Source organism: Anopheles moucheti, chromosome 2, assembly GCF_943734755.1.
Source record: "Anopheles moucheti chromosome 2, idAnoMoucSN_F20_07, whole genome shotgun sequence".
NCBI lineage: Eukaryota > Metazoa > Arthropoda > Insecta > Diptera > Culicidae > Anopheles > Anopheles moucheti.
Window position 1 is genome coordinate 8,726,707 of NC_069140.1, and position 14,559 is coordinate 8,741,265.

At 45.9% G+C, this 14,559-nt stretch overlaps 1 protein-coding gene across 1 annotated transcript in view; it reads left to right on the forward strand.

Annotated features, from left to right (window-relative positions):
* The first annotated feature begins 3,889 nt into the window (after positions 1-3,889).
* The window catches only part of LOC128297193 (neuropeptide SIFamide receptor-like), an 83,047-nt gene continuing 72,377 nt past the window's right edge, over positions 3,890-14,559 (forward strand). The window contains exons 1-2 of the mRNA XM_053032793.1: positions 3,890-4,066; positions 11,872-12,145. Coding sequence (XP_052888753.1) covers positions 3,890-4,066; positions 11,872-12,145 — 451 coding nt within the window. The remainder of the gene's footprint in view (positions 4,067-11,871; positions 12,146-14,559) is intronic.

Here is a 14,559-nt window from a genome sequence, read left to right on the forward strand (position 1 = left end):
GGACTGCTGCTTTTGCTGCTTGACAACAACATTCTGCCGTCTTTGGGGTGGTTTTACAACCAATCGGACCAAGACATGTGCTGTGGATTGTTGAAAGTTCCCGCGCTTTCTTGGAAATGTGCCCCGGAACTGGCGGTGGCTCTGGTATCGATTAGCTTCAGCTCGTCTAACGGGGGCAGAAAAAAATAGAATCAAACTTCAAACATACAGGTTATAACATTTGGCAGTAAATCTGACCAGCGCGGAACCGTTGGGAGCTTGGGAGGAGAGGGTTACTGTAAATTACGACCCGTACGAATGAGCATGTGAGCTTGCTGGTAGGTGCGCACACCTCATGACCTCACAGAGCACCCGCTAGTTCCCTGCATCCCGCCACACATCCCCATTTTGCTCAACCTAATGAGCGAAACCTTGAAAACTTAAAGCATTCAATCGATGTCCGCTACCGCTGACTATTAATAAAATGCGAGTTTGTTTACTAATTCAGTGGGTAAGCAGTGGCAGTGGGCCGTGGTCTGTAATTGTGCGCGCCCAGGAAATGGAAAGCGAAAAAAAAAATGGTAATAATTTTTTCCATGACTTGCGTCTTCCGTTCTTGTGGTAGATGCTCCACAAGCTTGACGATAGGAAAATGCCACTGCCTCGGATCGATGTGCAATGTGCGGAAATGGTTTCAGGTAACGGTGTGAAGGAGTTTTAGGGCTGATAGGAAAGTTTTGCTGGAATTCTTATCCCTTTCATGTTGACAATTGTATAATTTATCAGCGCTCTTGTAAAATTTATCATTTCATGCCTAAAATAAATCTACTAAAAGCGTTTAGAGCAGACCGGACTTCCGCACATTTCGAAACAATTATTACTGTGCAGTGCAAAGCAGTGTGTCGTGTAGTCGGACCTTAACTAAGCACGATTTGCAACACACTCCATGCTACAGTGTAAGGTAAACCATCGAATTTCACGTCATCTAGCGTGTCACTCACTGCATGGGTTGGAAATCCTACCTCCATTTCAGCAGAATAACAAAAAAAAACCGTGACGAAAATCATACGGAAACCGTACATTTCAAAACATTTTCGTTGATCATTTCAAGGACGACTGTGGGATCCCTTTTACCGTTGCGCGGCAAAATGGTGTGTGGAAACGGCACGCCCGGGTGCAACAACGGTTCGGGATATTTATGTAGTATCCGTGAATGTCGTTAAATTACAGACCCAGGCGCTAAAACGTGTGGCTAGCGCGGTGTGTTTTCACCTTCACCTAATTTCAGGTCGCGTTTCTCACGGTTCCTGCACACCTGTCCGTTACGTGCCTCTCCCGCCATCCATGGGGGCACAGAAAAGGGGGTGACCGGGGGAGAGGAACAGGGGCCAAAGGGAAGGAAATAATCCGTTCATTTCCCCATTCGGTCGGTTGAAAGCGTACCGTGTAGGCTCTAGAAAACATTCTGCCTAATGGAGAGAAAGAGCGACAGAGAAAGCGCGATAAAACTCGAACTCGTGTGGGAAAGAGTTGGAAAATGAAGGGTGAAAGCAAGGGATACAATTTAAACTAATCTGGCAAGAGCCTCAGCACGTCGAGCGGTTGAAAGCTTTAGAACACTGTTAACTTCAATATCCAGAGCAAGTTTTCGTCCTGCGAGAAGCTTTCGGGATTCGAATCGTGCCTGTGTTCGGTGCGAAGGATATAGCTTCGTGCAGGAAAGAGAGGCAGAATTGAACCGTCCGAATCAAAGCGAGATAGCAATAAGGATAAAAGGACCCGTCGGTTCAGTAGGGGAGATTTGTTTTCCAACTCACAGGATGTTTGTGGAGCAGTGGAGCAATCAACACTCAACGGCTGAAAGAGGAAGCGGGAAATATTTAGCCCCAAAGAGAGAAAGAAAGAGAGATAGAACGAAACACGAAGGCTTCCTGATACGCCGCCAGAAGCAAACAGCATCATTCGAGCGGGACAAAAAAGGGAACACCAGCACACCACTGGGGGTTCTATCGGGACGGAAGTTCGAAATTCGAAAATTGCGCACGCAGTTGTAGGTTTTTGAACTCTTCTCGCCGCTTGCTTGGAAAGTTCGTTTCCCTTCTAGTGGCCCGCTAGGGCCGAAGCCTCTGCTGTGGATTTCGGTAAGCAGCAAGAATTGCAGAAAGGGCACCACATGCAGGAAAGCTGAAACAACACGCCCGGAATCGGTTTCCGCTTGGGACAGGGTGCAGGAGGGGACAGGAGAGTACGGTGTGACGGTGGCGAGGGGTATGGGGAAGGGAGTCCTGGCTTTCAGTGCCAGTGCCGAAGCGGGGCAAACCATAACCAGACGCAATAGCAACATTGCCGAAGGAATGATAAACCTGGACGAAAACAAACGGTAGGATCTGCCGTTCGTCAACCCGATCCTTGCGCTCACTGGGAAGATCTCCGGGGAGCAGTGGAGCAGTGGTGAAGAACTCGAACAATCACGGAAGAAGAAGAGAGGGAACAACCCTCACACAAACACCACCAAAGGCCTGTGGGTAATGGGGAGGACGAACAATCGGTGTGGAGCCCACCTTCGAGGGTGTTTGTTGGGGCAGAGGTACGAGCCACCGAGGTTGAAGGCGCGAGCCCAATCGGGATCGGCTCCGGATCGGGTTTGTTCTCACCCGCTTCCGCGTGCGGCGGAGGCGTCGAAGGTGGCGGTGGTGCATGCGAGCACGACGGCATCCAGCCTAGACCACGGACGCTGACGGTGTTGTCGGGAGCCATCACTACGTCTACGGCTGCGAGGGTGACCATATCGTGCGCACAGATCATCATCATCATTCGTGCTGAATCGACACGCTGGCCTACTCCCGCGCCCCCTCTGGCCAGGCCCGTTCCGCGTTTCCATCTGTCCGGGTTTCGGTACCGTTTTTTTCCCCTCCTGTCTTACAATTCCTGTTGCTTGGCCCCAACAGAACGCAACCCCCCCTCCCCCCCTCCCCCGTGCACGCCGTGAGTTCCGGAGCATTGTGCAGCCGCCGCCGTCGGCAGTCGGTGTAGTCTCGCGCGGTTCGCGATCCGAGTTCAACGGTCGGTTTGGTTCGCTGGTCAGTAACGTCCGGTCCGTAGCCATCGTCACACATCGCAGAACATTGCCAGCAGGAAGCATCCGTCTTCGAAGTGTCGAGATAGTGTCCCCCTCCTTCCCCCCACGCCCCCACAGTGTACCGAGTGTCCAATGTTGATTAAAATGAACACTCCGCAAAAGTTTGAAGCAAGAATAAAGGAAGAGAGTTAAAAACGCTCGACCTCAGCTCAGGCTCAAAAGCACAATCGAGCAAAATTAGGTCATTGTTTTGTCTCCTTTGGGGACGTCCACTGTCTAGCGAAATTAAATGATCTTCAAAGTGTATGGATTAGCAAGTTGGAGAGCGTAAGCAGCCCCAGTGGGAGGATGAAGAGTTGGGCATTGTTGTGAAGTTACGTGCCAGTGGATAGAATGCCCCGCACCAGCAGAACTTGACGATTTGCGGTTGTAGCATTAAGTGAACGATTAGAATAACAGCTCGAATTGCCGCGAGTGAACCTGAGTTGGGAAAAGCTTTCGAAGAGTAGTGTTTTGTTTTCGAGTGATTTACTCCTTGTCCACTGCAACTCATCGTGGCGTGCTTTTGTACGCGGTAAAGATGAACGTCTGTGGATCGGTTTCGGTGCGGAGTCCGTGGCTCGATCGTAGCGAGCCTCCGTGTTGTCGTGTTGTAACGCCGTTACCAGCTGGTCTGTGCGCACCGCAATAGCCTAGATACGGAAGGTGGTCCAATCACCTATTCGCCTAATTCGGGTGCGTGTTCGGATCGGGTTTCCTGGGAGCAGCAAAAAGAAAACTCTTGTTCACAACAGATGTAACCGTGCGTTGGCCGTACTTTGGTGGTGGTGCATGAGAGATAAAGTGCCCTTGCTAACCGCCCCGATGGAGCTCGGTGGCGAAGTGTTTACGATGGGGCTGGCCCTCAAGCTGCAGAAGGTGCCGCCGGGATCGATGATCGATTTCACAGAGTTCCGCCGGGAAAACTCCAACACTGCCACCTTCGCCAGCGACTGGGACAGTTTCCAGGTGAGTGAGGTCCCACGATGGGCCACCGTCGTCTTAAAGTGTTGTCGATTAAACTGTGCCACCTTGATGTGCACCGTTCCCCCGCCAAATGGGTCCTGCGCTTCTCGCATCGTTTGCAATTGTGTGGTTCATGCATTATTATCAGTTTATTGATTGAAAATCATTATCGACATCCGCATGGTATGCATGCTGATGCACACACCACCACGTACCTGGGTGTGTGTGTCCGGGCTTTGGCAAAAAAAACACATATACACCTAGACACCTGTGTTGCAGCACCATTATACCGTGCGCATGTTTGTGTCCGTGGTTGCGACTGTGTATGTGTATGGGGCTGCTCACAGGCTTGTTTGTTTGGCGGAGGTCCTTTTGGAGTACCCCGGGCCGTGGAAAATACCGCTCCCGACGGACGGTTTCATCGGTGCGGTGCTCATTAATGGTGGTTTCGCTTCGTGACTGCTTTTTCATCATACCCTGGGCCGGGTTCGGTGCACATCAAATGCATTCAGCGTTGCACGTTTGCTACGGAACTTGCACGAAAGCGGAGCTGCTGCGAGCACCATCAACGAAGTATGAACATTATGAATATTCACCGTGTGGATTGAATTTCTTCCTACGAATCGATTGTAATAGCCCTGGTAATAAGATTGTTAGAGTTATGATTTATGTTGTCCTAGCGCATGGAGTATTATGATCCTTTAAAGTGAAAAATTGGAACAGGGTTGTTTTTTTTATTTTACCAATTTATAATCATTTATTGTGATAATGAATTCAACAAATATAAAAATCACGTTTTGTTGGTACCACTACACGAACTACACCAACTGCTGTAAGGTTTAAGTAAGGATGATCGATATTTTGTTTATACGCCTGAAAGTATGCATTCAGCGTTACACATGTTCTGTACTTTGCTTTCCTGCTGTAAGATCGACGATGGAAATATTGTACATACGCCTGAAAGTATGCATTCAGCGTTACACATTTTCTGTGCTTTACTTTTCTGCTTCCTGGCTCTGTTTTTTTTTTAATAGCCGTCAGAATGTTTCTCTTCAAATTGTTGGCCAGTGGTTCTTCTGCAACTGAAAACATATTTCCCATTACTTTAATTACTATTTCTCTCAAGTCTGCCAAGTCTGCTACATCTCCAGAATGTGCCGTTTCAGGGTGCACTGGCAAGTGAATGCAGAGACAAAACGCTTCACCAGCATACACGGTGGTTTGGCACACTAACCAAAAGCTAGTAAATATGCACAAAACCACAAACGCAGGGGCACGCTAGCGATGGAAACATCAGCACGGAGTGGCCAAAGTTCGCGCTTAATCAAGTGAATCACGAAACCGCAAGTATCTGTAAAACGGCGTAACAAACTTCCGTACACCCTTCGCCATGTTGTTGCGAAAATGGGAAGAAACCACCATTCGCCAAAACCACCCCGTGCAGGGGTCGCTAACCGTGGTGGACCACCTGAGTTCCTTCACCGTGTCGCACCTTCCTCCCCTGGGGTTTGTTCCGGGTTGTGGGTAAATTTATTCGAATGTCTATTTGGAACTTTGGAGACAGTCGGGCAGAATGTGTGGTGCGATGGGGTGGAAAAACGGGACAATCGTACCGTACCGTTCCCATCACGTGCCCTGCCCTCCACGGGAAGGGGTGAACCACAACCGAAATTAGGTCACCGCTAATTGGAATGTAGTTTTCCGTCTTGAAGGACATTCGGCTGTGATTGCCAGGTTCGGGTGTTCTCCACCCGTCCATTCGCCCAGTTCGGTCGTATTGCCTCTTGAAAAGCGAGCCTGCACTGTTATGTGCCACGCGTGATTGTGAAGAAGGTAATGGGTGAAACAACAACAACAACAACAAAAAATCAAGCAAAAGAAATACTAAGCCATTGCCATCACGGAACGAATGACGGATAAAGCTCTGCCGGTATCGGTTTTGCCAAGGCAAGGGCAGGCCGGATTGGCGCGCAAAAGGCAAGAATTGATGTTTTTTTTTCTGTATGGGAAGCGATTATTATTTCCGCCCGGGAAGTCGTACAGATTTCCTGGCCACGATAGGGAAGCGATGCAACGCCCGTCATCGACATTCGTGTGTTTGGGACCGCTTAGAACGGTTCGGTAGTCGATTGGTTTATGGCGCCGAAAGGGGTTGATCCCTGTTTCGGAGGAGGAAACTACAGGATCCCGTTTTTATGGTTCATCGTTCCCCGGTTCCCTGGAGAGGACCGTGCCAGGAGGGATGCTTGAGATCGCGCGAAGCAATTAACGATTGAAGGGAGGTGATGGATGTTTTGTTTCATTTGACTGTTTCATGGGTGCTGTAGTGGTAATCAATTATCTTACCGCTGTGTGAGGCAACCCTAATTTGTCCCCGGTACTACTGGAAGGCTTAAAGTCTTAACAGTTCGCTTGGCGATTGGATAGATGGTACGAAAACCCATAACCCATGGTAGACATTATCCTGTTTTTTTTCTCTTTCTCTCCGTTATGGGTTTTCAATAAGGATGGAAAATTGAAGAAAATGCCAGAAAATACAGGAATTGTTGAAAATCCTTCGTTCGACCACGTGCATGCAAAAGGCGACGCCATGACTGCCACGGAACAGCGCGGCAACAGTGCAGCAAATTATGGTCGAAATAATTATCAAACTATCCGTCAGCTATTTTCCAGCGCCAGTGGGAAAACTTTGCCCCGGTTGCACCGCTTTACCCAAGTGACACACGAAACGGTACGCACACATATCACTGTCGCGCGTCAAACGGACCGAACACACTGCCTGCTGCAAAATGGTTGGCAAAATGGTAACATTGTTGGCAGGTTACATAACGATCAACCGGGACGCGAACGACCGATCCTTCCCTAGTTACGTGTGTATGTGTGTGTGTGTGTGGTGCAAACGTCAAAGCGCGTTAACTAACCACCCGCCACCATTTATCCATCATTTACTGGTCGTTCCTGGCTGGTGGGGTGGTGACTCGCGGCCCAGGTGTGCTGGGCAACGCCCGGACAGGTGCAAAACCCGTGCCCGTGCATACATCAAGCCACAACGGCATCAGACACACCGGGCCCGGCGAACACACGGCCCCGGACCGGCATCGCTCTGTCAATTACCGGAAATGCAGACCGACGAGGCGAAACTAACGATTAAATAATGATTCTTTATGCAACTGCACTGTTCGGCGTCGTTTACGCGGGGGCGAGCAGCGATGGCAAAGCTTTCCGAGTTCGTGGAAATCAGTTGGCAGTTTTCGATAGGAATCTCTGGGCCCGCGGCGCAACCCCGCGGAAAGGGCGGTGAATGTTTGCCCTTTTTTGAACGTGGAGTTCGCTGGTATTCGGGGCAAGATGTAAGGTAGTATGTTATCTTTTCTCGCACTCGCTGCAGCACGGCGACGTCCCTGTCGGGTCGCGGTTTAAATATTAGGACGTGTCTATTTTTAGCACACATTTCACATTTCGGTTGTAAGACTGCATATAATTGGAAAAGGTAATAGATGGACGCAGAGGGGAAGATTGCAGGTCAGCTGCTTAGCTTGATGTAATGATGGTGGTGGTTGTGCAACATTCGATTAGTAAATTGTAAACTGTTTTAAATTGTTGGTCCTTTGCTCTTTACATTATTTAAATGAAATAAGTTTTACTTGTTTGGATGAGGAAATTTTCATGCTTGAGAAAATGCCATCAAACGCTTCATTGATGAGCAAAACGCCTGCAAGTATGCAATTGATATACGTAAGGGCAATTTTTTACCGAGCAACTTCTTGCCCACTGATTGAAGAAAACCTCTTTGATAAACCTCAAAGCTTCGTAAATCAATCAAATGAACTTCTCACTATCTCAGCGTTTTCCCCACCTAAGTTAGGCTTAATCCATGAAATGTGATACGAATTGTGTTGACAGTTCGTAACAAAGTCGATGAGAAGTGGTTTGGAATTTTGTTTGGTTACAGCCATCATGATTTAGTAATAGTGCCAACAGAAGAATTCCAAAGTTAAACAAGCTTCACTTTAAGGCTTGTCGAATATAGACGGTGGCACAAAAATATAGCCGTACGGTAAGCTTTATTCCACCCCAAGATCGATGTCTGCTATTGAATTTTAAAATTCAACACTCATCAGCAGATCTCGCCGATGCAGTCATTGTTGATCGATCGGGGCTCCTCCTCCTCACATGCAGGACCCCTTTTTTTTCTTTCTGTCCGAAAATTGCATATTTCTGAAGGACGACCGCCGTCGCATTCGGTGTGCTGAAAGTATTCGGAAGCGGAAATCGTATCGAAATACCGGACACTCGATTCCGATCCCTTCGGTTTTTTTCCTCACGGGTAAAAACTGGCGTTTCGGTACGGATGGAAGGGATGGGATTGATGGGAGAATTATGCAAAATTTATGCGGTATCATTCGCACTGCGGAGCGGACTATTACGGGATGTTCCGTACACGGGCAATCGGAATTCCCGAACAAGCAGCAGTCCCGGAAGGTGTGTAGAAATCGAAGAAATCCTTTGCTGTACGTGGGCGTGCGTGTGTGTGTGTGTGAGTGGCTCTGCAAGCAGTATATAATGCGGATCGAACATGGTCCAAAGTAGTACTTTGGAGCGTTTATCGATCCTCATTTGGAATGCGTAAAAGCGTGTAGGAAAATGCAACTCGTGAGGTCATTTGTTTTCCTTCCCTAACCCCGCACGAGAAGGATGTTTGAAGTTTGGTTCCGTCTTTATCGTGCTGGATTCGTCGGTGGTGCTCCGTTTGTGCGAAGTAAATCTGAATCGATCTGTAATCGAGCTCGCCAGTTGACGCCATCGAGCCAAAGCCCAACCTCGGGACGGTGCCAGAGATAATTTGTACGCGATAAGTGCTGCAGTCGATGGTGTAATGGACTCACTTCCCTGTGGGGGATTCTGATCCATCGGGCGATAGAGCACTTGGCAAACGGATAGCAGAGAACGACATGATAGTGGCATAATTTTATCCTTTTTTCCTGTGTTTTATGCTCACGCTGGAGGCTTACACAATTCACATCTTTGTCTCACTCGCCAGGAGTGTCGCCATTGTGTAAAGCAATGCGACGGCGACGGTTGGGAGATAGTATCTAATTGTTGTTTGGTTACAATGAATTGTGGTAAATGGAAGCGATCTGATAATGGTCGTTGTCGGACACGGCCAGGTCAAAGCTTGGATGTGTCTTAATAGCCACTATATTCTTAACACCGTAAGAATTAGTGGAGATGCGAATGACGACGAACGTAGCATGTTTTAGTCATCCTTTAACGGTTTTACTGTCAGGCTATTTATCTTGGGCTGCGAAGAGAGTTCCGAAAATATACCAGATTTATGAGAAACGAATATTTTTATAAAGATTAAATTGTTTGTTCTCAGTTTCCGGATCACAAATTCCATTGCCAACATCCTTACTTGTTAAGTTTTGCAATTACCAAACAATATGGACATGTTGAACAAGTTTCCAATATATTTATTTTAATTTTAAACTTTAAGAACGTTAGATGTCATTATAATGACCTTGTATCATTATCATCAGCTATAAATGATTAATTTTAATGATTGGTTCATTAAAGAGTCATCATCCAAAAATGGTAAAAGTTGATCTTTGTCGAACAAAGTACTAAGTCTTGACGGCAAATATTGATTGGAACTTGTCTTTGGTCTTTAACCATTTTTTGTATGGTTTGGGATTCTTACATGACTAAACCTACCTCGACTCTAGATATCAATTAAAATGCACTTTTCAGAGTAGTTTGACAAAACTAGTTAATGTCACTCATATTATAGAATTTTTTAGAAAGAAACTAACAAGTTATTGTTAAATTAAAGCAAATTAATTATCGTAGATGAATGATATAATAATTGAGCTTTAAATGGAGATTTCGTGGAAATTATTAATTCGTTTCACAGCAGGTCACAAGAACCGAGAGCTTTTTATTCAATTACTTGGTGGAACCTTGTTAAAAACAAGGATCTTTACTGTAAGATACTGTAAACCTTAATGACTAGACGAATTTTAAAATCGTAGCTAGTAAGTTGGTCCTTATTAAGGGAACCGATCTTTCTGAGATTTATTTTAATTTTGCTTGAAACTGATAGGTAATTGATATTGGTTTTAAGGCCACTGAAGCTTGTAAAATGCTTTAAAGCTTCTTGCAGTTCTAGATATTACAAATCAAATGCATCAAGCCTGCTGAAAATACGCCTTCTGGAAATGTATGCTTTTCATATTAAAAATCAATTTCGTATACAATATATCCATGCAATGGGAGGAGAGCTGATAGATGGAATGTATTGCATTTCGTATGCATTTTCCCGAATTGAAGCTCAAATTCCAACCAGTAACCGGACCGTAGTTGTTCATTTAGCACGAAACCGATGGCTTGAAACGATGTAACGAGCGTTTGAGTTGGACGAAAGTTTCCGATCCAATCTGTGGATGAGTTTTTTTTCTCCTACCCTCCCCCCCCCCACCTCACCCAGTTCGAGGCCCCACCTTGCCACCCGTGCGCTACCATTTTGCCATTTTTGGGGAAAGAGCCGTGTTTGTGGACGAGCGAAACTGTAAACTTTTCATCCCGTTTTTGTCGCTCCACCGAGGCCGAGTGAATCAAAGAGTATTTTTTATTGCTTCAGGCGCTTCTGGTTTTGCTTCTTCCGTACTTCTGGCGGCCTTACCCCACGAGGCCGATCGGTGTAAGCGAGTCTTGTATTTTGTTTCTTGTTTTTCTTTTATTTTTGGGGGGGATTCATTTTGCGATGTTGCAGAACTATAACGAACTAAGAAGCTTCTCATCGTTTATTCCTAGTTCGGAACGACTTTTACCTCGCACCGTCGTAAAGCTTCGCTTCCGGGTGGCACTGTTGCCCGTCCCTGCCGCACGGTTCGGGAGATCCAAATGGACTTTTATAATCTCTGAATTTGCCAACCAGTCGCTGGCTGTGACCTTGGCTGTGAAATTGTAACTTGCACTTCCGCCCACGTGCATTCCACGCCATCATCAGCCGACGTCCGTCATGTTACGTCTGGTGTGCTCGATCGTCTCACGATCATGGTGCTTGCACGGGATTTTAATCCATCACCGGCGGCCGGCGTTCGAAGCGAACGAAACGTCTCTGCCGCGCCCGTACCGTTTCCGGAGTTGTGTCCCATTTTTTTCCCCCGAATGCAATCGCGTTCATTTCGTCCCGTTGTCCTCGCCGCGTGGGAAGAAGCAACGGTCCACCGGTTGGCTGAGAATGTGGCACAAAGTTTACTTTTCCGTTGCCGATACTGACAGCAGCAGCAAATGGCATGGAGATATGACGGCGATGGAGACGCCCGGTATCCCGTAGTGAAGGGCGGAAGGATTCCTTCTACTTGGCTGGTGCTCCAAAGAAGTCGGTAAAGTGGAAAACTGTAAAAATGGAATCTGGGCACGTGTGTGAGCGTTAAAAAGCAGATAACTCGCTCGAAAATGATGAAAAATAAACTCGGCAAACAAGCGCAAAGAGCGTTTTGCAAAATAAAAAAAAAACGCTGAGGACAGTAAATGATTTATGGGATTGTTCTAAAATCGGCCTTTCCGGCTCAGGTTCATTTCCACCGTTTCCCGGAAGTCTGAATGGTATGTTATTTGCCAACGGAGTGGCTATTTTTTGTTTCGCTTTTTGTGTCCCTGTTTGCCGGGTCTCTTCCCCCCGGCGAGAGTGTGTTTTGGGAAATCTAATTTTAGCATCGCTTGTCCACCTATCAGTCCGGGGGGGTCCCACTACGTGACGGATTTGTCTGCTAATCTCTCTGCGCTTGTGTTTCTCTTTCCAGGGTCCGGATGTTGCGGGCAACAATACGGCCGGCCCGTTCGAGGAGTACGAACTGTTCTACCGGCACTCCTACACGATGACCGCCGTCTACTGTGTCGCGTACTTTATCGTCTTCATCGTTGGGCTGGTCGGCAATAGTTTCGTGATCGCGGTCGTGTTTCGCGCACCGCGAATGCGAACGGTGACGAACTTCTTCATCGTGAACCTGGCACTGGCGGACGTGCTGGTAATAGTGTTCTGCCTGCCCGCGACACTGATGAGCAACATTTTTGTGCGTAAGTATTCCCATCGAGTGGACAGAGTTTTTAAGCAAATTTTTATAATATAATAAACTTATTTGAGTAATACAAGACTTGAAGGGGAACGATGGTAATTTAGAATTCAGAACTATTTTCCTAATTAATTATGACAACAATAGACAATCAATTAGATATTTGCTCTCTTGAACCTTCACCGGCAAAAGCTTCCTAAAAACGCATTGAAATCAATGCGCAGAACTGTTAATTCATTGGTCCTATCGGCGGTGGCACGTGTTGTATATTGTTTCATAATGCGATTTATTTAATTATCGATCGTGTATCGACTGGAAAGTGTACACAGTGGAGCTTGGACCGAACAGAATGGTTTCCGTAAATGGGTGATTGTTTTCATAACGTTTTTTGTCGATTCTATCAGCCGTGTATCAGTAGGAAAAACATTTGATACCGACGCCACTACTATTCTATCGCTAACGGCATCTAGCAATGTATGCACTTTTCTAATTGGTTTCTACAAAGTATCTGCTTCCTTGTTATGGCGCTACCATGCCAGAAGTCAATATTGATGGGCACAATATTGATCGATCGATAAAATGCACCGGTTTCTGCTCCGATGGCCGTTCGAGCGCATCGACACCTCATGCTATTGTAACTGTTTCGGTACAACGTACAGAACCAACTGACCAGCGGCTAGCACTTTTACCCCGCGCATCGTGATGGTACCAAACGACCAACATGCTAAGTCTTCCGGTGTGCTACGAGTTATTAATTTGTACCCAATGTGCAATATTTAGTTTTAGTAAAAAATTGATGATTTAAATGGATTTTATATGTGTTTTAGGAGACTTTATTAGGCTTTACTATTATTTAAAACATGCTTATATGCACTAAGCATAATTAACAAAATGAAACAGCTGTATGACAAAATTAATACACGGTACGACTTGAAAACATGTTTTTATAATATATTACATTGCAATAATAAAAAAATATAATCATAATTTTTAATAAAAAAAATCCTCGATGGAGGCGCCCAGTACTTCAGTTTGTTTTCAACTTAATTTTCTACTGTTTTTGTGTATCAGAGCACGAAGCTTCCGATATTAATCTAAATTATTTGGTTTTAAACTGACTACAGTTATTGTAATCCATAATAATCGTTTTGAAATTAACTATAAAGATATATTTTGTATACTTATATATTTTTTTCTAATGATTAAGTGAATCCTTTTAAACTTATCATATTTTCAAAAGCAATCGAACCGATTATACACAACCAAAAAGCTTTATGTTCAATGTTATTTCTAAAGCATTATTTCTTCCTACAAAAAAAAACAAATCACACTCGACGACTATTCGCTATTCGGTGAAACAGAATCAAACGCAACCGCGATTCGTGACAATGGCAGCAGTTCGTCGAATTCGAATTCGAACGCAAGTAATTGTTTGACCTTTTGCACGTACACAATGGTGTGGAGGATGTGGAGGACAGTGGCAAAATGAGGAAGAAAACAACTGCACAGAATCCATTACAATTGTCCATCTGAATATTGGAAAATCGTGGCTATTTGATGGGTTGTGGCAGTATGGATCCGGTGTTTTTTTTTCCTTAATCTGTTCCCCCTCGCCATGAGTCTGTTACTGATCTGCCTTCGGTGCAGTGAGATAAACTACCCGCCAGTCTGATTTACGTTCCGGTGGTTGGAAAAAGTTTTTAGAAGGTTGTTGTGCAAACTTTTTCCCTCATTCAAATGCTTACCCGAACCCCCTTCCGGGTGCTGCACCATGGCAGCAGTAGCAGTAGCAGTAACACTGCTAGCCAGCAGACAGTTCCGTTTCGTAGTGTGGTTTTGGCCATCGGTCCGTGTCGAGTGCTGTGTTGATGATTTTTGTGGACAACACATTGGCGTTGCAAAACAATTTCAATGCCTGACATTGCAACCAATTAAAAAGACATTAAATGCACTGCTGCAGGGGGTGAATGAGAAACGGAGCGAATGGGTGCGGAGAGTGTGGCGGAACTTTGGCTGTGTTTTTTAAAGTTTCCCTCGCTAATCCCTTACTCAGCTCCACAGCGTGCAATGGGGCTAAACAAAAACTAATTAAATTCTATAAATCAGTGTCCTGTCTGGTGTTTGCCCTTCAGATGCAAGCAAATTCGTTACGACCTTGATGTAGCCGGATGGTTTGGAAAGTTTGTTTTTTTTTTGGTTCCATTCTCCACCAACCTCGTCCTTATCACTCGACACGGCTACCGGTCATCTGTACTCGAGATATTCGAGTTAGGTGGTGGTAGTGTATATCGGCATTTACCGGGTTGGAACTGAATCGAACCATACTGATGAGTTTTGTACTGCCAAATGCCAGGGAAAGGCGAGCCGCACCGTTGGGGTGTTGTGGTTTTGTAACTATTAATTTCAAAATGTACCAAT